Genomic DNA, 23,132 nt, shown 5'->3' with positions numbered 1-23,132 from the left:
AGCATGTGTCACGTAAACATCTGCACAAAAGTTCTATCCAGTTTAAGGTACTCCACACTGGGATTCTCTTGGTGATGTATGCAGGCATAAACTCAAAAATTAATCCTAAATATGTTAATGGTTGGTTTGTTTTATATCCTGCCTTCCTTGCCAAATAGGACTTGAAGCAGCTTACATTTTAGGGCTGGTGCGGATAGTGGAAATCAGCTATGTTATGCGCTGAACATGCATGTCTCTATTGTCCTGGGGTGGCCATTCCAGTAACAAGGGGGCAGTTGGAGAATCTGGAAACCAAGCAGCATCAGGCTTCAAGACCAGATTGAGATGACTGGAGCCCTGGGAAAAGATGCTGAGATGTTTTCAGGAACCTAATTGAGCTGCTCATTGTAAAGCCTGGAAATGCTTAAGTTGTGCCATCCTCTTTTAAAAAAAGATGTTATTTTTAATTGTTTTCAATTTATTAGAAAGTTTACAGTAAAAGTACAAAACACATAATACAGTTCCTCCCAAAACATGTGTGCACATTTTCCTTCATGTGGTCCTATTGAGTACACATTTTAACTGGTAGTATTCACAGTATATTTAAAAATGTTTTACAAACAGAGAGCAATATTAAATACTAAACACACAATCAATACTACTATTGTTTCCATAAAGGTTTCAAAATACAAAAGTAACTTTACTAGGATAGAACAACTATTGGTCATCTTATTACACGAGGCAATAATACTCTGAGTAATTGTACCCATTCATCTATAGGTGCAGGATATTTCCCGCATGCACACTACCAACTGCTGTCAGATCCTTCCATAATACTTCAGTCCCAAGAGCTGTGACTTCCTATACCTTAATGCTGCCCTATAAAGGACGTAGGAAAGTCAAGCTATTGGCATAGCACATTAAAGTATGTCCCACACATATTCCAATACAAGCCCAGGTGCTATTGTGCTTCTCGTGAGCATCTAGCTACTGAAAATAACAAGGCTAAACTAAGTAGCAGGACTCATCTAAAGATTCAGCAAAGAGAATACCTTTTTTCTATGTTTATGCTTGTTTACCATTCAAAATCACCTGGGAACATGCTGAAGTTATCACATCTATAACATTTTCACTGACAATTCAATGACTCTTGCTATGAAAACATCCAAGCTCCTTAAGTTAACTGTAAAACTTGGAATGCATTCATTCAATGCAGCAGGTGCACTGGAATAACTTATGCAGTAGGGACTGGTGTACCACAACAAGGGGCAGAATATACAAGAACTGTTGTTGGCGGTCACTGACAACAGTCATTACCACATGGAAACATAGAGATGACCAATGGCTACAGTGAGATTAAAAGAGCATTAAATAAATGCAGGCGACACATGATTTCTTCAGTGACTATTAACTAAAAATGGAATATCCACCTTTAAAGCCGGTCACTTTCTGCGTAACTGATGCGAAAGAAAAAGAATACCACCTCCATCTTGCTCAGGAGTTTCCTAGGAGGATAAGTGTGGGTGCATTGCTGGGTATGTTGAGAAAACTGTGCTGGGTTTCATGAATTTCTCTTCTGAACTGGCACAGGAATTCTGAAGTTGGAGAAGGCACTAGAGCCTTAGTGATTCCCAGTCTTTGGTCCTCAAGATGTTTTAAGACTTTGCCTCCCAGGTGTAGCTCTCCAAGCAATAGTATGAAGGAGGAAGGCAAATCTTGTGCTGCAAAAGTTTGCCTGCTCCAGTTGTTCTAATATTTGATAGTTTTAGTATATTCAGGAACTGAAGATTTGTCTCTTTCGTAGGTAGTCTATACATTTTTGTGCATTCTCTTATTTCAAGAGGTCTCTGTGCAGTCTGATTTTATGCGGAAATAGCTAGAGACTGAATGTAGAATTACGCTGCCGTGCTTGTCTCCTTATCTGTGACTAGACAAAGAATAAAGGGGAGAGGGTAGAAGACATTGTTCACTTAACACAAAGGTGAAAAAGGCGTTATGCTGGTAAAAACATCCTTTTGTTGCTGTTGTTTTGATTTTTCCCTTCTTTTGCTGAAGTAGCTGCCATCTGCCAGTACCATTACACAATTTAGTACAGTAGAGTCTCACTTATCCAACACTCGCTTATCCAACGTTCTGGATTATCCAACGCATTTTTGTAGTCAATGTTTTCAATACATCGTGATATTTTGGTGATAAAGTCATAAATACAGTAATTACTGAATAGCATTACTGTGTATTGAACTACTTTTTCTGCCAAATTTGTTGTATAACATGATGTTTAGGTGCTTAATTTGTAAAATCATAACCTAATTTGATGTTTAATAGGCTTCTCCTTAATCTCTCCTTATTATCCAACATATTCGCTTATCCAACGTTCTGCCGGCCCGTTTATGTTGGATAAGTGAGACTCTACTGTATTTGTGAAAGATAAGAATGGTGACTCTGTCACTCTCTGTCCACATTGTAAAATTTCTGTTGCAATTCCCATTCCCACAGATGATTGATCACAAAAGTGGGGATTGGGGGGCTTTCCCATTTATTATGTATCTTCTAAACTAGGGAATACATAGTAAATATAAAACAGTCTTGGTTACACATTTGTTACAGCCTGAGTGAATTCTAACCCAGATTAAAATATTTTATTAAGAAGACATTTCTGCCAAGCAGACACTGTTATACAACAACACTCCAGAAGCTCTTCAGTTAGGATGCTGCCTGGCTTGAAAATGAGGGGGCTTTTTTCTGGAGGAGGGGTAACTCTATGTGAATCCCAAAAGTTATGGAATTCGAAAGTCCAGTTTACAATTTCACAGACAGCCTTAGAAAACCTCATGATAGGCTTGCCTTGGGGTCTCCTAAAGTTGGAAATGAATGTAAGCAGACAGCAACAGAACAGGATGTCAGCCTAACATGGCAGGTTTTTCTTGGAAGTACTTTTAAGATTTGCATGAAAATCAAAAAGGGAATTCATCCCTATCCATTTTTAGAATCAAAGAGTTGGAAGAGACCACAAGGGCCATAACTATTATCATAAAAACACCTAATGAAACTTTCAAAGAGTTAAGAATTATTCATCTATTCTAGTGGAATACAAATTGCCTTACCAGTTTCCACTGTAATATCTTGATCCATTCATCGGCTTCTACTCCAGTCTTTGCATAGAGATAGTATGTCCTCAGTGGGAATACTAAGCTGGAAAAATATAAATATATAAGACTAGTTACCACAAGCATGATAAACAGAAACACCTCCTGTCCACATTAGTGTTTTGTTGTACCAAAGACAACCTGAACTCAAGGACAAAAATAGCTTCTTGGAAGGGGCAGATGTATTTGATAAACATGCATTCTGTTCCATCATCATTCTGTCTCACAATCCAAATCACTAATAAGTATGCTCAACAATACTGATGCCCTAGCTCTTTTTGACATGAAGACAAACCAATGAATTTCACCCGTCAACCAGTTACTGAGCCACCAAACAATAGCATTGTAAAGCTCACAGTTCACCAGCTTTGGTCCTCCAGGTGTTTTGAACTTCAGTTCCCACAATTCCTAACAGCTGGTAAGCTGGCTGGGATTTCTGGGAGTTGAACTCCAAAACAACTAGTGAACCAAAAGTTAGGAACCATTGAAGTGCAAACTTTAACCTAAACATGGCAATCAGGTAGAGACCCTCTAGTTCAGTGGTTCTCAACCTGTGGGTCCCCAGATGTTTTGGCTTTCAACTCCCAGAAATCCTAACAGTTGGTATATTGGCTGGGATTTCTGGGGGTTGTAGGCCAAAACACCTGGGGACCCACAGGTTGAGAACCACTGGTCTAGTAGGAGTTATGTCACTGGGATGGTCTATCGGCAAAAAATGGAAAGGTTGGATTGGAGGTTCACTGGGATGCTTTTTGAGGTGAAGATATTTTAACTATATCATGGTTTGGGAATATTATATTCAAACTCTACAGAAAGGAGTGGAAACGCCAAAAGTTTTATTTGAACTTACCAAAAACAATTAATTTTGTCCTGTGAATAGTCAAACTGTACTGCTGAACATTCTGTTAAGTCAAGTGCTCTGATTGGCTCTGTGGACTTGAAAAGAAGTTTGCTTTTAAAACAATTAATCTTATTAAATAAAAAAAGAATCCCCCATGCACACGCAAAGTAATGATGCAGAGGAATAACAAAGCCTTAGATAGCATGCTTCATAGAAAGGTCATGCCTACATACATTCCCCACTTATTTCCAATATCAACTGAACTGACAAACCATGGAAAGACACTGTTGTTAGTTTCATAAGAATAATGACAGACCGGATAGGAACTGGGAATGTACTGGGAGTGTGCACAGAAAAAGTACACACAGCCCAGTGACTTTCTTTTGGACTAATGGGTTCTGGAGGATCTCAGTGATGAGATTAACATGCAACAAAGTCAAGTAATTAAAAGGACACATTAAAATGCCATTTGTGACTCACTGTCTGGTCCTTGTAGTATTTTAGCTCATTCCTGTGCAATGTAAACCACCTGGTTTTCCAATTCTGAAAGATGAAAAAAAGTATAAAACGAAAGACATTCAATATTGGAAATGGGCACTGATCAACAACCTTTTTCCGTTCTCTTCCTCATTCTTCCTGACATTTCTCCTGACATTAAGTTTCGTCGTATCCGACTCTGGCGGTTGGTGCTCATCTGCATTTCTAAGCTGAAGAGCTGGCATTGTCCATAGACACCTCCAAAGCCATGTGGCCGGCATAACTGCATGGAGCACTGTTACCTTCCTGCCGGAGTGGTACCTATTGATCTATTCACATTTGCGTATTTTCAAACTGCTAGGTTGGCAGAAGCTGAGATTAACAGCGGGAGCTCACCCCACTCCCTGGATTTGAACCACCAACTTTTCAGTCAGCACGTTCAGCAGCCCAGCGGTTTAACTCGCTACACCACCAGGGGCTCCTCCTGACATATATATCAAGATGAATAACTTTTGACCATCCAGATTTTGCTGAATTCCTTCTGCCATTATGCCTTATGTTTGGCCAGACCTTTGGGGGGATAGCAGGAATTGGAATTCAGCAACATCTGGAAAACTATAGGTTTCCCTATCCCAATGTAGACAGGAGCAAGCATTTTAATAGATTTAGAAATTGTTTAGTATTTCATACAGTCCAGCCAAAGTAAAGGAGAACAACTACAAAAAGAGACAGAATCCAAAATAATAATGAGAAAACAACACTAATGGTAAAAGCACAGCACACTTTAATAGACGCCTTCCTCAAGAATGAAAGAATTAAGTGAAGTATCTGGTAAGGCAATTCCTCACAAAGAGAATCAAGCTATCTCCCTGAGGCTCTTCCTGCTGAGTAGGATTAATCATCTCCTAATGTTTACATGCTTGTTCACTTATTGAGACACCCAAAATCAACAGCCTCACAAAACTGTACCACACTGCCTTATGACAGGGCTTTTCAATACTTCTTGCATGCAAGTGCCTAATTCCTGTTGTTAATACTGCCTAGAGCAAAAAAAAGAAATTGATGGAATTTACCCATGTGTTGACTCACCAGTGATTCACTGGATCTATTTCAGCTGGGGCTAAACAACAGTTCATAGCCAAGTGTACGTCAGTGTTTTAGACCAGAAATTGGCAGTTTTAGATGCATATAATCATGGTGCAACCCAAACTACACAGGAATGATAAATTAAGCATGATGGAAATCACATACCACTTATATGCAAACACATATTAAACATGTGTTTTAACAGTGTGCCTTTATCATTCAAAAGCCACCAGCATTTCTTACCTTCACTATTCCTCCTTGCTTTGTTAAGTAGCCTTCTTTTGTGCCCAACTGTAATGAAAGGGATCAAAGTTAACCAGAAGTGTTGAGAACAGATGGGGAGAACTGATAGGCAAGAAAATCATACATTTGATGATGAATCATCCCACCTCAACATTGCTGACAAAACAAAAGTTTTTCCACTAACTATCCATTCATTTTGTCCTTATAACTAGGTCACTGAATTCCCTGCCAAGAACATAGTCTCTTCCCATACCTGAAATTGACATGCAAAATAGTTCCATTGATTCAGGTATAATGGAAAAAATCTTGCATCATAGATTAATGGGGATGCTTGTTACATTCTATGAATAAACGATGTCTGATGATTTAATGGGTCAAACTGTGCACCACATGACTTCAGACAATGTGTTCATTATACATGTGCAGCGATGTGGTGCTAACTGCTGAAATAGGCCTTGTTGGTCAATTGCATTAGGCATGGGCACAAACCACTGAAGGGAGAAGCTGGCGAATGGGTTTGTTTCAAATGTCTTTTAGAAACCCCTGACCTCCCAAGAAAATAAATAAAGAAAAACAATTGTATTTATGTTTGTTTTTCTGCTTCTTGCCCATAAAATACTTCTCTAGTCATCAGGAGGCTTTGATGGAGCAGAAAGGCGCCATTTGTTGACTCCTCTACCTCTGTGCAGCCTACTATCAACCCTCATCCCACCCCAAATCTACTCTGGATTACTTTGAATACTCATTCAAAAGTGGACATCCCATACAGTAGAGCATAGTATAGGAGTTTCAAGTTGGAACATTTAATCAAATAATAGCACCATACAGTTGGAAGGAACGACAAGGTCCTTCCAGCTGTATGATTCATCCGCTTTCCATGCACAGCTAAAGCATTCCTGAAAGACAGACATAGAATCCCTGTTTAAAAATCTCCAAAAAAGGGGAGCCCACTATCTTATAAGGCAGTCTATTCCACTGTTAGAGTACTCTGATAAGAAGTTCTTCATAATAGTGTGTATTTTAGTCTTGGGACATCCATCAAGATCCAGTAGGGTCTCTAGAGGTCTCAGTAGATGACATCAATGATCTACATTTGGTTATGGGAATAGTAAGTTGGAATGGGGAGGCTTTGGTCATTGCACAGGGAAAGAAACAGCCTGTCTAATAATGAAAAAAATACATATGTAAACAGAAGGTAGACTTAACATTTGAAGATGTCACTAACAGGATAGTGGTCATCATGTGATTCCAGAACTTAGACTTCATTTATAGTCACAGTTCTGAAATTTCTGAGAGGCCCTTCCTCTTAAGACTTCATACCAGCCTCAATTAAATCTCATTCCCTCAGTTAGATAGAAAAGTTTCATTAATTCCAACCAATGTTCAACCCAACAAAAGAGGAGGTAACTCACCGAGGGTGCGTTGGGAACAAGGTCAATTTCTGTTTTCCCTGTTTGCATTGCTGTGTGAACTCGCACAGATTCATAAATGGAAGGTTCTTCCACTTTCCTAGGATATGGATGCTTCAGTACAGTCAGAGTGCCTAAAGGAAGGCAAAAACAGAGATTCATAGAGAAGTACGTGTAGCCACTCCCTGCTAAGAGTAAATGCCCAAAAGTATATGGAAAGCAAATGGCTGATGAACCAGACAAATCCAGCAATAGCTCGTGTAAGCCATAGGAGCTACCTTCTGGAAAGAATTACCTAATGCAGTCTCTTGTCATGAAAACAAATATTTATTGAAGCATCATGGAATTAAAGTCTACTTAAAAAAAACACCCTTTTAAAAAAATTCAAAATATTATCAAGTGGTCTTTTACTATAAAATAGTCTCATCAATAATGTCTCTCTGCAACTTCCATAACAAATAGTTACAATGGTAGCAAACATGACTTTCCAATTTATTTTCCCAGCATTAGCTATTTTACTAGGCATGCAACAAAATGAAATTCTGTGTTGAACAAATGCCAAAGTAAGCTCCTCTCCTGTCTCAGGTTCAGACTCAATTCAAAGATGGGACGTGAGTCTCTAAATCTGGACAATGAAGGAATCCACCATTCACAACTCCAGTATCACCTCCACACAAGCCTTCATGTAGACCAGCCATTCCCAACCTTTGAGTCTCCAGGTGTTTTGGACTTCAATTCTCAGAAATCCCAGCCAGTTTACCAGCTGTTAGGAACTGAGGGTGCTGAAGTCCAAAACACTTGGAGGCCCAAAAGTTGGGAACCACTGCTGTAGACTAAAGACTGGGGAATCTTATGTTCTCCTAGGACTCTTCCATATTGCCCGGATATCCCAGGATCTGATGCCAGATAATCTTCTTATCCCAGATTATTTGGCAGTGGAGACTCATATAACCAAGTTTAAAGCAGATAATCTGGAATCAGATCCTCGGATATAGGACAGTGTAGAAGGGGCCCTAGATGTTGTTGGACTTCAGTTGTCCTCAATCCTACTAACTTTATCATTGATGAGGAATGATAGGACATTAATGCCTGGAGGCCAGAGCTTCCCCAGCCCTGTACTCAGGGTTGCCCAGCGTCAAGGGTGAAAATAAGGGACACCAAATATGCCAGAGACTAGGGGCATATTTAGAGTGTTCATTTGTATTACTACTCCTACTACTATTATTACTCATTGCAATAGTGACATAAATAGACTGCCTGGACCAATTGTCCTCCAAACCTAGACACAGCATTGATCTTAGACTATCAGGCAGATTGTTTGCTTCTTCTTTGGCATATCTTAAAATATCACCATTTCAAGTTATCTGGGTTGGTTGAGTAGTTGGACTGGTCCAGTCAGTGACCTATAAATGTTGTGCAATTTTGAGACATTTATCTTGACTACTTTGTGTTAATCATAGTTGCCGGTTCATTGTGTTCTTATTTTGAACTAAACAAAAGTTGGGAGCAAGCAGGAGAAAGGCCTGCATGGAATGACCTTCTGCAAGTCAGTCAGAGAGCTTTGTAGATTTGAACGGGACAAAGGGGGAATCATATTACACCCATTAAGCCAGTTTATAATCACTTGGGCTTTGTAGTGTTTTGGCCACGTGTGTACAAAATCAGCAATTATTTATCTCCGGTGTCCATTTCCTGTGCATTGCTTCATATAGAAAGGCAACATGGAAGGGCACAAGTTCATAGGTATTGTGAGGTTTAACACCTTTTTTCTCGCCGGCTGCACTGTCCATTTTAGCACATGAAAGTCGTTTGACAGAGCTAGCAGAATCTGATTTGGGAGTTGGAAAGTCACTGGGTGAATCTATCATTCAACACTAGAGATCAGATTCACTGGTGTCATATAGCATTAATCCCCTTAACTGTTAAGGGATGTAACAGATGTCAAGGAAGGTGATAGTGGAAGGGAAGGGATGGAACTACAATAGCATGGAAAACTCATCATATATATTAAAAATAAACCAATAATGCACTTTGGGGTTCAAATCTGTTTCTTATTAGAACAAAGGTGTATTGTGCAAAACCAAGGCCATATCTACAAAACTTTGACATAAGATGGTTCCAGTAGGTTGAGGGACCAAGGAATTATTTAACTTTATCTTCTAGTATCATCCATGGAACTCAACTGCAATATCCAGCTGTCTTCCCATCTAGATAGTGACCAACCTTGCTAGTTCTCCCAAGATCTGGTCTTAAATTTCAGTCTTATTAATGTCATTGTTGCATAATCGCTTGATAATGAATGCTTCTTTTTTATTGGATTAGTACCAAGTGGTGGTTGTCTATCAAAAAAGGTCTGGGGAACCTCTTGTGTGCAATAACAAACCTATTTAGGAAGTGCTTAACAACGGCACTCAGGTTTCAGAGCAGTGAGTCAGATGGGGCCAGGCAACGTGGGTTTAACACTCATGTCAGGAAATAGATATGACAGTTCAAAGAGATTAAACCATTTCTGGCCTGGAGAGCAGATGCTCGAAGAAAGAAAAAAAGAGGAGAAAAAGCCCTCTACTCAAGCCTGTTGCTATTCTTTGTTTGCAGTCCCTTTCTTTTCTTATCCAAAATGAGCTATTTACATTTAAACATTTCTTCCTCCTTTAAAATTAATAATGGAAAATAGAACTTATTTATGATAAGAACTGTTAGATAGTGGAATAGACTGCATTGGTGGATTCTCTTTTTTTTGGAGGTCTTTACACCTTTCTTGGGCATTCCTGCGTGGAAGAGGGTGGGATTAGATGCCCTCAATGGACTCTTTCATTTTGACTCAATGATTTTATACTTATGTATCCAAAATGCATCATCTGTGATGTCATTACTAGTCTCAAATTATATCATGATATTGCAGTGATATTGATGATACTCATGATACTGCAATCATGACTGAGTTTTAAAAACTATACAGCCTTGGACCAGGACATTCTAATGAAAGCACTCCTTTCAATGATAGAATGAAGTCTTTATTTGAATTTTAATACTCACATTTGTATCCTGTATTTCTGCCTAAAAGCTCAAGGTGGCATACACTTATCCTTCTCGCTCTATCCCCACAAAAACTCTGGCATGTTTTAGACTTAAGAGATTGAGAGAAAATGAATAGCTAAAGGTCATCCACTGAATTTCAGGGCTTAATGGGGACTTGGATTTGAATCTCCACCAAATCCCAACACCTTAATCACCACATAGTGAGTGCCTTAACACAGCATTTGTCCAAACTGGGGTGGGGCTATTAATAGAGCAAACTAATTTTTTTGTAAGCCATTGATTGGATCTCCCTACTTTTTAGTGTTTACTTTTAACATTTTTATCTCATCATTTATAAAAACCTATTTATTCTAAAATAGGTTTTATAAATGATCTATTTCCAAATGCATCACAGTTGTTTTTGAATGAAAATGAAAGCTAACTGAGGGATCAATTGATCAAAAACATAGATCACATGGAATTTGCTTCCTAATATATGGTTTAGCTGCTTTGAGTCTCCTTTGTGGAGAGAAAAAGCAGAGTATAAATAAACATAAATATAATAATAACAGTGGATGCTTGGTATCTGCTGGAATTTGGTTCCAGGACCTGCCATGGATATCAAAACCAATGGATGCTCAAGTCCTATTACGGTATAAATGATGCTGTCTTTTATATAGAAATACAATAAACATTGGTACTGTCCATTGTATACTGAATATTAGGTTAGACTAAACATTTTGTTTTCAGGAAATAGGTGGGAAATAGAAAACAAAATGCCATTAAATTAAAATTTAATATACACAACATATTAAATTTTAAATTTAAATGAAAAATATTAAATGCTACAAATTTTTGAACTTTGAGAGCAAGCCACTTCCCATTAGGAGATCAAAGTAAGAAGTGTTCCCATCTCAAATATTAAACAGTTTATCTCAGAATATCTATGTAGAGATGAAGAAAACAAAACAAGCAGAGAAATTAAAATATCATTGTCTTTCCATATCCACAGATTTTATATCCCTGGATTCACCCACAACGTGAAAATATCTCCCTCCCTCTCCAAAAAATCCCAAGAGTGACCCATGGATATTAATATATCTTGCTAGAAAAGGACACCCAATACAAAACAAAAAACAAATATTGTTATAATTAAATCTTGGGAGAGAGGGAGAAATAACAGAAACATTATAATGGAAGTATCTGACTGTGTAAAAATATTCAAAGATGCAAATGTAAAAATGGACACAATAATATAATTTTTAAGAAGTGAATATAAATATAAGCAAATGCTAGGTACCTGTCTCACTGCCAATCAAAGGCTGATTTGCAAAATGTTTGATCAGTTCATTCAGACTGGGAAATTCATTGAAGCCAAACTTGTATGAATATCCAGTGTACTCGACATGAAAATGTTTTACAGAATCTTTTGCTCTGAAACAAGAAAGAAAAGCTGTTGGTGTATAAGATAATACATATTCTACTTAACATTTTAAAATGATGTCAATAAGTTTGGTCAAGAATCTGAGAATTCTAATGGATTGGCACTCCATAATTATGGCAGTTTGTGAGCATTTTCGATAGCTCCATTCCATGAAACTCTGGAATTATTTGATGGAGAACTTAGAATTCTTTCCTAGAATGATTTACAAAATTCTAGTTTCCTGTTCAGATTGTTGGTATTATTAAATATTACTTAATAATAAATTAAAATACAATGAAAGTTAGAGATATGGCTAATAGCAATTACAAATTATAATAGAATATTGAAAATGAGAGTTGTCATAGCAATTGGATCGAAGTAGTTCAGTCGGAGATACGTTCTCTATTTTACAATTCAAAATATGGTAAGCATATCATAGTTGGAAAGCAAACACAGAGATTGAAATGTGTCCCCTTGATCTGGTCATGTAAGTGTTATTTATTGTTATAATTGTATTATTTTACTTTGTTTAATAATGTGTTATTATGTTGTTATGTAATGTTTATGTTGCTTTTATGACTGTAAACCGCCCTGAGTCCCATCTGGGAGATAGGGTGGTATATAAATAAATTATATTATTATTATTATTATTATTATTATTATTATTATTATTATTATTATTATTATTATTAAGGGCTGGGAAGTTATTGCACACAATCCCCCCCCGCAAATTAACTGGATTACTTGCTCCAAATTTGGTATATTTTAATCATGTGTTTATACTGACAACTAAGGTAGATGAGTTGTAAAAAGGCTGGCTTTTCTTCATTTTTGACGCTCTGTTAAGATTGAATAGTAAAATACTTTTTTTAAAAAAAAAAGTAGTAAGTCATAGTCTACTCAATCTGTGGTGAATGTAAATTGCCTCATGAGAAGCAGCCAGTGATGGAAATAGGTGGACAATATCCTCAAGTCTATGTGCCATTACTCAAGGGTGTCTCTGAACATGTGACAGTGATGGGATGGAGAGCATAAAAGTGGATGTTTATCTCAAAGCTCAGAAGGATTAACATGGAAACATATAATGGACAAAATACTGTACCTTACTGAAAGAGAGAATAGAGCAGCTTTGCCATTGCTTTTCCTTAAGAGATAGCTTCCATCACTGCCATTGGAAAGAAGAAGGGCCTCAGCTGCATGGCGAGTAAGACCATCATGGTACCACCTAAGAAGGCATCAAAAATCAAGATCCATTGAGTGCTACATTGGTTACAATGAGCTACAAAGCAAAAAAAAAAACCTATTCTCACAAAGAACATATCAAATGCAAAAAAGGACTGTGGAAATAAATATCACATAGCCATTAATGTCATATCGAGGGCCGGATTTAGGAGGAATCATCCCAGTGAACTCTTAGAGCTTGGACTTGGTGGAACACTAGGACAATCTACTAAACAGCAGAAACAAATATAGCAAATGTATAAAACAGGCAATAGTGTTAACACTTTGCAGGCACTCGATGGTTGGTAGGAGAAATTAGAACATGAGGATGTTTACTACTCCAAGGTTACATACAAATGTGACTGGGATCAGACCAATGCAGACAAACCTGTGATCTCACAAGATATAGGATACCTTTACTTTGAAGAATGTATGCAGTTCAACATCACTTTCACTTCCATGACTCAATGCTATGGAATCTTGTGAGTGAAGATTTTACAGGGTCTTTAGCCTTCTCTGCCGAAGAGAGCTGGTGCCTCATCAAACTAATTACAGGATTCCATAGCATTAAGCCATGGCAGTTAAAGTAGTCTTCAAACTGCACAAATTTTACAGTACCAGCATCACAAGACATTTTCAAATTATCTTAGAAGTTTTCCAAATCTGCATGTACCCATAGACTACTCACACATATAAACTGTGTATCAAAATCGGGCCACAAATGGAATTTGTGAAAAACTTTTAATAAATTAGGCAATATGGTAATTAGGTTCATTTCTCCCCCTCTAAATCTTATCTCAGTTACTGCTTGAAGAATTCAATCATATAGGTGATAAAGGAATCCCACCCAAATATATGGTATTCAACATCCATGGTAAGTCGCTCTGAAGCAAAACAACAACAACAGAACAAGAGAACATCTCTTTCTCTCTCACAATAATAAACTTCATAACTATTAGCTGCACTTTCATGATGCTCAAAATTGTCAACTTCTGGTGGCCACCATATTCTGCCTAATGTGACAGGCTTATGTGTGCAGTCATGTAGAAACCAATGGTGTCAACTTTACAAGATATTTTCAGCTCATCTTGGCAGCTTTCGAAATCTGCATTTCCTGAAGTCATCTCTTCACAAAGCGTTCTTTCTGGACTTCCTCTTTTGGAATAAACTCTGTGCATTTAAATTCATAAACACATACAAAAATGGAGAAAAAATAGGGACCAAAACCTATGCTTCACAATCAAACAATGGTCAATGATGTCCATAGTAACAGTGTACCTGCTCTCTTTGCCCCTCCGGTGTCCAGTTTGGTGAAATTAAGGCCCCTTCCACACAGCTGTATTGAACTGTATTACATGGCAGTGTGGACTCAGATAATCCAGTTCAAAGCAGATATTGTGGACTAGTTGCCTTGATATTCTGAGTTATATGGCTGTGTAGAAGGGCCCTAAGATATAAACATTGAGACTTGTTGGCTTGCTTATATTTAATTTTTAGCTGCTCACATTCCCGAGTCAAAACTGAATTTATTGGCAGCAGATTTCTGTACATTATAGGAGGAAGGGTATGCTTTGTCATACAGAATTTTTAGTGATTCCAATTAGTACTAGACTTATGGGGGGGGGGGGGCTGAATCAAATACATTAATTCCTCACCCATGTCTATCCATGTCTTAATTTAGATTGTTCACCTTGCTTTAGCAGTAATCAGCAGAACCTGTATTAGTTGATGCCATCACATCTAGTTGTAACCTCAGAGATACTTGGCAAAGCTTTATATTTTAAACTTGTAGAGGGCCTACATATCAATTTAGTTTACAAGTCAGGATATAGCCATAGCATCTCATGCAAAAATCCAGAACAAAACTTGCCCAACTTGCTTTAGAGGGAAACCCTAAAAATGACTGGTTGAGCCACTGCTTGAAAACTTTTAGCAAAGGAGAACCCTCCATTATTTCAGGTTATTAATTCAATAGTTAAGAAACCTAGCCTGTTGCCTTTTTGTATATGATAGAACTTCAGCTATCTGGGGGCCATGACTTCAAAACTATGGTTTTATTAATAGAAGCCTAAACTCACATTAGTTTTTAAACTTCTGTTGCATAACACAGTTGATTCATCTTTGGATGAATCTTCAGTCATCAACTATTGTGAGCAAAAATATAAAATTGGTGAAACTTGGACTGATGGAAGAACAAACACAGGAAAAATATTCTCTGACTAAGAATTCCAAGTGTCTCTCCCTAAACTGGAAATCCCAAGATTTCCCAGGATATTGCCATGGCACTGCAAAGTTTTCACAGCAGTGTAATTGTGTAGAATGAAAGGCTCCTGGCAAACAAACTACTCCATGTTTCTGGCTTTTCAGATGAAAAAAGAAGATGTATGCATTTTGCTTATATCTTAAGTGAATCTTTATGTGTAAAATTTGTAAGCTATTTGGATTATAATCTAAACACACAAAATCCCATAGAAGACATTAATGGAACCTAATACTGGTGCCACTATGCAATAATATAGAGATTCAAAGTTACAGTTATACTAGATGACTTACAAATTCCTAGAGAAGACACAGATTAGTTGGACAGTGTTACAACAAAACTGTGATGATCTGATACCATAATAATACTATATGGTGAAGAAGTTGGAAGGTCAAAAATGACTGAAGAAAATGTGCTAAGTATGCGTAAAGGCTGCAGTCTTATCTCTCTGTGGTTTTAATACAGTGGAGCTTCCTTCCTTAAGTAAATATAATTCCTTTTTAAAATATTGAAACTATGTATGTTCACCTGGAAGTAGGCCACACTATTTTCAATTATTCCTACTCCCAAATAACTGTATATAGAATGGCACCTTGACTTGATCTGGTCAATAGAAAAACATTAACAAGTGACAGATGCAGCATGCAGAGAAGTTGTGGTTTTAAAAATCCCATTGTCACTTGGCCCTTCCAGATATTGTGGCTTACCCAGCAAAAGCAGACATTTGCCATCAAAATATACTAGGACTTTTTGTGGTTGGGGAATCACCGATCCCAGGAATTAGTAAACTGAGTCCTGAGAAACTGTGATTATCTTGACTTATCGAATTCAGGCTTCAATTTCTATTACCAGGCAGATGGGTTTTTGTAGCATCATGGCCAAATGTTAACAGCTGTTCAGTTTAGAGAAAGAGTTCATTTGTAATAGTAACCTTGTTTGTCATTAGTGTGACAATATGAGGCTGAGAAATTATATGAAGTTTGAGAATGGGAAGTGAATTTTCCTATGTTACTAGCCTGCTTGCACAGTCCTCATAGCTAAGAGAGGGGAGGAGATCAATCACACTCACACACTTCCATTTTGTTTGGTTTTGCATTATATAACCCTTGCAAGCCCATCTTTCACTGGCCTTGGCTAGCAAGGATGTAGTCCAACTCAGGTTCCCCAGATAAATAGTGATGGAGAATTTGATTGTCCGCTCAGAATATTTGACTAAAATTAGTTTGGAGGCGCACTTTTTACCATTGGCTGTGTGGGGATGTTGGAACCCATGAGTGAAAGGACTGGAATGTTTTTCTGCTATGTACCATCTGCTGCATCATTTACCACCAATAACACTTATGCCATAGCTATAGCAGTAACATGTGTCAGTGCTCAGCAACAAAAGAACTCTTTAAAAAGTCTGGAATGATACCTAGTTCTAGAACAGATGATCACTTAATTTTTTCTGTTGGGGTCAGGGTAATGTTAGTATCACAGGGACACAGCTCCCTAATCTCTACCATGTTACCTACTGTATCTAGTACTCCTACACACACACTCCTCCCCGCACCCCCTATGATGCATAATTCTTGTACTCAGTGTACCATTAGAATCAACTAGTTATTTCATGTTGTGGTAACTTCCTAATTATTCATCATGTTGTGCTAACTTCCCAACAGTTCATGATGAGTTTATTGTGCAGCAGCAACAACAGCAATTGCAAAACATTCCATCATTACTTTTGAGCTACCATATACAGTCACAACAGGATGAAAGTGACATTCAGCATTCTTCTGGAACTTATGAACAAAACCTGTTACAGTTAAAAGTGTCTCTGCAGTACAATATGTGCCTTTCCAAGAAAACAATCAAATATTATATTGTATATTCTTAATAATTTTTCTATACTGAATTTGACCTGCGATATCATTTTAGGTGGCCCTCCAAATGCTGGACTACAACTCCTGTATTCCTAGTCTACAACACCTGTATCATTAGACATAATCATTACAGCTGATGGGAATTGTGTTATCTGAAAGACTGCCACTTGTTCTCTTTAGTCAGGATAGTGGAGTTTTAATTTAAATACAAGTCTTGTGGATATGATGTCTGACATTAAAATGTCCTTTAGGGTGCTTCCAGACAGCGCCAAAACCTACACTGAAGTGGGTTTAAATAACCCGCTTCAGCACGGGTTCTTGTCTCCTCTCCACCACCCACACCCCGGGCTTTCCTGGGGGGCGATGGCCACATGCCTTCCCAAAACAAATCAACATGGCATGAAGCCACCCCCCAAGCCCCAAATTTACCCCCTAAAGCTTACTTAAAAGGTCTCTAGCATCCATAATGGATCTCCTCATGTCCTCCTGGTGCAAAAAAATGACACGCAAGGAGATGGAGGGGCTTGGGGGAAGGGGTGGGCACTATTCTGCTCCTCCAGGCTTTTCAAAGCCTGAAAAAGCAAGATAGCTGTGGAGACTCACCTCTGGGGCTGTGGATGCAGTCCCGGTAGTGAGTCACCACAGGTCAAAACCCCCAGGTCTTTCAGGAAGGCCCAGATCTAATGGGGAATCTAATTAATTCAGAACAAATGAAGGAAACCTTGGTTTCCAAATTAATTAGTCGTTTGGATGCCTCCGGTACAAACAAAGACGAGTTCCGCTTTTTAGGCTTGTCTGGATGGGCCCTTAGTCTTTCCTCAACCTCAGAGGCACAAATGCTCTTCAATTGCAATTCCTATTATCTCCAGTCTTCATGGCAGATAATCAAAAGTGATCGGATTTGTCATTCTATACCATTTGGGGATCTAAATTGGGTAAAAACTAAAGAGCACCGGCTACTACGTAAAAAAATTATAGCTGGCCCTCTGTATCCATGACTTTTCTGTCCACTGATTCATCTTCCCCTTGAAGGCAACTGTAAGGCTGCTTTGGCCCTCAATGCAAATGATTTTGACATCCCTGCCCAACCCATCATTCTCAAAACTCCTTCTCTGAGCATAGAATATTGAGTACAATAAGACTCCTATAACCATGGAGCCCATTTATAATTTTGCTTAACCATACCTAGGAGAAAATGATCTCTCTGGGATTTTTCTAGGTCCTCCAGGGGATTCTATGCTATGCTTCCTCCAGAAGTTACCACAGAGACACCTTGGATAACCTAGGAAATTCCTAGAGAAGATACATCTCTGGGAGTCTGAAGGTCCACCAATACAATGGTATACTGGGACCATAATCAGGGAATTTAATGGTATTCAATCATATCTACAGTCTGGCTGGAAACATATCCCCTGTAGATATTGATCTTGCTGTAGGTATTTTTACTGCTAGCACCTCCTCTTTGATCTAAAATGTTCATAGTAGTTGCCTCATCTGATCTTTTCTTCCCTATTCATTGTTGACTACTTTGTTAGAAAATGTTGACGTGCTTGATTATTGTCGAACACCAAATGGGGATGGTGGAACTGACTGCTTCTGAGGGAAGCCTTTCACAATTCTTGCAAAGAAAGCAAACCCTCTGCTATCACTTTTGGATATAACTAACTACTGAAAAATTAAAGATGGAGGAAGAAATTAATTTTGAAACTGAGTTACATTCTGAACAATATGAGCCTTTCATTCAACTACCTCTTTGTGAAATTAATATTCTCTCTTAGCATCACTCTCTTAATATAAATCATCACCTTTAGTGTCTTGCTGTCGACCCAGTCCATGAAAGGGAAAGCTGTAGGGGCATTAATTATATGGAAGAGACATTGCACACCTACATATTATCTTTGAACATATTATTAAGAGCACCCATGACTCCTACTTAGTATTTACTTTTCTTTACATGTGCTGTTGAAACTGAATTGTGAAATGTTTGCTGTGGTTGTTCTTTGTATGTTTGTGTACTGCATGAATAACCTCCTATGATTGGTCAATATCCCTTTTCATACCTCCAACTTCAAACTTCACACAATATGTGAGAATATGCCCTATTTGCCATGAAATAGTCACACCTTTTTTGAGTGAAGAAAGAGGGTACAATTATTATGTAGTGGTGGCTATTATGAGGTTGATAGAGGACAGGGGCATGGGCCCCCTTGGAGCTATGGGGCTTCACTTGACACCTAGCAGCCAAATGAAGCCCCATGGTTCCTAGGCAGCAAGTACAGGCAAGTGAACTAAGAGTGCAGCTATTATGAGACAAATACTAAAAATACCAATTTATGCATCCCAAAAATGGAGGTGTCACTATTACACAGTGGTGACTATTACACAGTGAAATACAGTAGCCTTTTCACTGTTGATGAGGTTTATCTCGTATTAATATCTGCCTTGGTTATTTTCACCTTGCAAAGCACAGCAATGTGCCTCTTGTGGTTTGGAAACCCCAGTTTTGCAACGATTAACAGCCTTCCAGCACTGGAGTTCTGTTTCTTGTAGACCTGATTTACTCACGATCTTTAGAGACAACTGCTAAATAGGCTTTACAGGAAAGCTGGTCAAAATATACTGCTGTTTTTGCTTTCAAAGGTTAGTTTCACATGATGCAAGACAAGAGCTCAATAGCTGTTACACAAGTGGATGTGCAGCCTCAATGTGTCAGACAGGAACCGTTAGAGGCTTTATTTAATTAATCAGGAGATATTGGTAGTTGTAACAGCTACCCAGAACCTTCATATACAGAGGCAAGATCCCTCAGAATTTCAGTGGCTGGAAGCAAATAAACAATGAAAGCTTGTCACCTCTATATATCTGCTTGACCAGGTTCCATAGCCAGCCTCAATAAACTGTAGCGTAATTTCTTTTATTCTAGTGGTTCTCAACCTGTGGGTCCCCAAGTGTTTTGGCCTACAACTCCCAGAAATGCCAGCCAGTTTACCAGCTATTAGGATTTCTGGGAGTTGAAGACCAAAACATCTGGGGACCCACAGGTTGAGAACCACTGTTTTATTCTCTTATGGCACAGATTATGACATTCTAGACTGCCCAAAAACTGTGGCTGCTCAAGACTTATATAAAATGGTGTAGTATATGAACAATCTATAGTTATCCAGTGGGATTTTATTATATGCTGGGGTTTCATTCCAGGACACACACTCTTACAAGGATACCAAAGTCCATGGACACTCAAGTTCCATTGTATACAGTGGTGGAGTAAAACAGGACCCCTTATATAAAATGGCAAAAACCAAGGCTTGCTTTTTGGAATTTTGCTTTGAATATTTTTGAAGCCATGGACGATGGAATCCATGGATATAGAGGGACAATAGTACTACTGTGAACAGCATTTTGAAAAGCCGACATCTTTTTCTTTGATAATGGCTTTTCTGCCAGCTCTACATTTAGGGCCTTTCACACTGTACAGCCGGCAGGCTGTTAGGAATTGTGGGAGTTGAAGTCCAAAACACCTGGAGGGCCCAAGTTTGCCCATGCCTGGTATACACAATTAAAGCTTTGTTCTACTTTAACTGTCTTGTTCTATCCTATGAAACTCTTAGATTTACAGCAGTCAGGATTCTCAGCTGGAGAGCCCTACTGTGTCATCAAACTACAAAGCCCAGTATTCCACAGGATGCAATCATAGCAACCAGAGTGGAATTAAAATGCTATAACTGTGCAGTGTGAAAAGGCTCTTTGTGTTTCACTCTAAAACCAGAGAAATACACTCTCAGTCATACAATTGATGAGACATTTTCACTGTTCTATAGAAAAGTCAGTGGGGTCAAGAACATGATGTCATTAAGGGTTTACCAATTTAAGCAACAAAATCATTACTTTGAATTTAGCTGAGTCCTTCAAACCACAGCAGGTTGGAAATTCATCCCTAGATCAACCCAGTCCTGGATAAAAATGTCCTTAGTAGTCCATCATATTCATGTATTGATGAGAAAGAGAACCACTAGAATGTACTATACTCATTTTTGTGTCATCTAATCTAGTTGAATTACATACATAAGGAGCATGAAAATAGGAATTGGTAATTTTTTGACATCAGGTTGGAATAGATGTGAAAGCCTTTCAAAAGTGTTTAAACCACAGTGTGGCAAAATGCTGTTTTTCTCATACCTATACATTGCCAACCTAGCAGTTCGAAAGCATGCCAATGTGAGTAGATCAATAGGTACCTCTCCGACAGGAAGGTAACGGCGCTCCATGCAGTCATGCCGGCCACATGACCTTGGAGGTGTCTAAGGACAACGCCGGCTCTTCGGCTTAGAAATGGAGATGAGCCCCAACCCCCAGAGTCAGACATGACTGGACTTAATGTCAGGGGAAACCTTTACCTTTTATACATTGTTACTACATGGAGAGCCAGTATCTCAATCTCAAAATATTTTCTTCCCAAACAACAAAACACACAATAAAAAACAACCCAAGGCTGAGATTGTATGTGGAAAATTCTTCTGATAATCACTTATTTTCATTGGGAACACTGCTATTCTCATCTAGAAGATACATGCTTCATTGCATAATGAGCAAAATGACACTTTTGGGTGCTATGGTCCATTGTAGAAGTGGTTTGATTCAATAGGATCTTGGCCCAAGGATGCAGTGATGAATGCAAAATTTTAATAGTCTCTAGCAGTCATCACACTTGAGCATTTATCCATTTTAACCCACTTTAAAGGCTGTGACTGCCTCCTGCAGAATTCTGAGGTTTGTAGTTTAGGGAGGCCCAGGGCCTCTCTGGATGAGCAGTTTAAAGGCCCCTCCTAAACTAGAAACTCCAGAATTCTGCAGGAGGCAGTCACAGAATTTAAAGTGGATCAAAGTGGATAAATGCTCAAGTGTGATGAAGCCCATCTTTATCTTGTCCTTATTTTAATCACTTGGCTGTTCCTTATGGATAGGGATTTTTGTTGTAGGTAGGGGCAAAGGATTCAGTTATGAATTCCCACCTGAATTATTGCTTTCTTTGTTTTAAAACGTAACCTAGCAATTTGCATTGTAATGAGTTCTATGGCTGTCTGAGATACGTGCGCAATACCAGATAATATTATGACATAACTGGAGATAGGAAGTGATGCATGCCTTTGCCCTCTGATCTACCACTTTTTAAAAATTGTTTTTGTTGCGCTCTCTCTTTTACATAGCAACTTTTTTGAAGCCCCAAAACTATACCTTCCAAAACAAGGCTCACAAAGGCTCTCAAACTAATAAAGATACATAGCTGAACACAAGTGAAACTGTTCCTCTCCATTGTAGTCATCTCTTGCCAAAATGAAATATTTACTCTTCTTTCTTGAATGTAAGGATTCAGATCCCAGTCTCTAACACAAAAAATGCATTATAAATGGGTGGATGAGAAAGGGAATAGCAAGCTAACTCTCTGCTAAGTTTCAGTACAAGTGCTCTTACTCTCCAAGTGTACAGCAAGATAATATCTACTATTGGATCTCAGTTAAAGCAAAAGCAATAAAAGAAGGGAGAACTGTGAGGGTAGGCCCTTTTGATGGAAACATACTTCAGTTGGATAAAAGCTGGATTTGCACTGCTTTATATCCCAGGATCTGATCCCAGATTATCTGGCAGTGGAGACTCATATAATCCAGTTTAAATCAGATAATCCAGGATGAGATCCTGGGATATAGAGCAGTGTAGAAGGGGCCAAAATCAGCCAGGTGTTCATAAGTCACCTAAAGCATTCCAGAGAATGGGGGCTCCTCGTCTACTGTAATTGTAGCAATTGTGCTTACGCCAGGTTCTGAAGCTCCTCTTCTGGACTGCCATGCCCCAAGCGGTCCTGCTGGAAGCTCCTCCGCCTTTCCTCTTCCATCTTGGCTTTGCCCATTCGCAACACCTGCCAGCCTTCTGATGCTGCTTCTCTTCAGGGTCCCACTGGCCTCTGAGAGAACAAGCAAGGAAAAAGCAAGCCAGCTGGCATCCCTTTGCTTCAGATCCTGCCTCTTCTCTGTGAAGAGCACTCAATTCCTCCAGCAAGTTGGTGTTGTTTCTGCTGGTGCACAAGGGGAATGAGGAAGTGAAAATGACAGTCCCTCCCTGCCAGCGCCAAAAGGACCCTCCCTTGCCTCTCCAGTTCAGGCAGACCGAAGGGG

General features: G+C 38.7%; 1 protein-coding gene across 1 annotated transcript; it reads right to left on the bottom strand.

The window, feature by feature from the left end:
• Positions 1-436: 436 nt before the first annotated feature.
• Positions 437-23,132, bottom strand: dapp1 (dual adaptor of phosphotyrosine and 3-phosphoinositides 1). Its single transcript, XM_003225752.4, has 9 exons — positions 22,773-23,132; positions 12,725-12,847; positions 11,500-11,633; positions 7,185-7,315; positions 5,773-5,820; positions 4,447-4,509; positions 3,976-4,061; positions 3,084-3,171; positions 437-1,906 (listed from the first exon to the last, which is right to left on the bottom strand). Exons 1-9 carry the CDS (start codon positions 22,865-22,867, stop codon positions 1,856-1,858), a joined length of 819 nt encoding a protein of 272 aa, XP_003225800.1. The 5' UTR covers positions 22,868-23,132; the 3' UTR covers positions 437-1,855.

The sequence above is a fragment of the Anolis carolinensis genome, chromosome 5 (genome assembly GCF_035594765.1).
Source record: "Anolis carolinensis isolate JA03-04 chromosome 5, rAnoCar3.1.pri, whole genome shotgun sequence".
NCBI lineage: Eukaryota > Metazoa > Chordata > Lepidosauria > Squamata > Dactyloidae > Anolis > Anolis carolinensis.
This window is presented reverse-complemented; position numbering and strand designations above follow the sequence as displayed.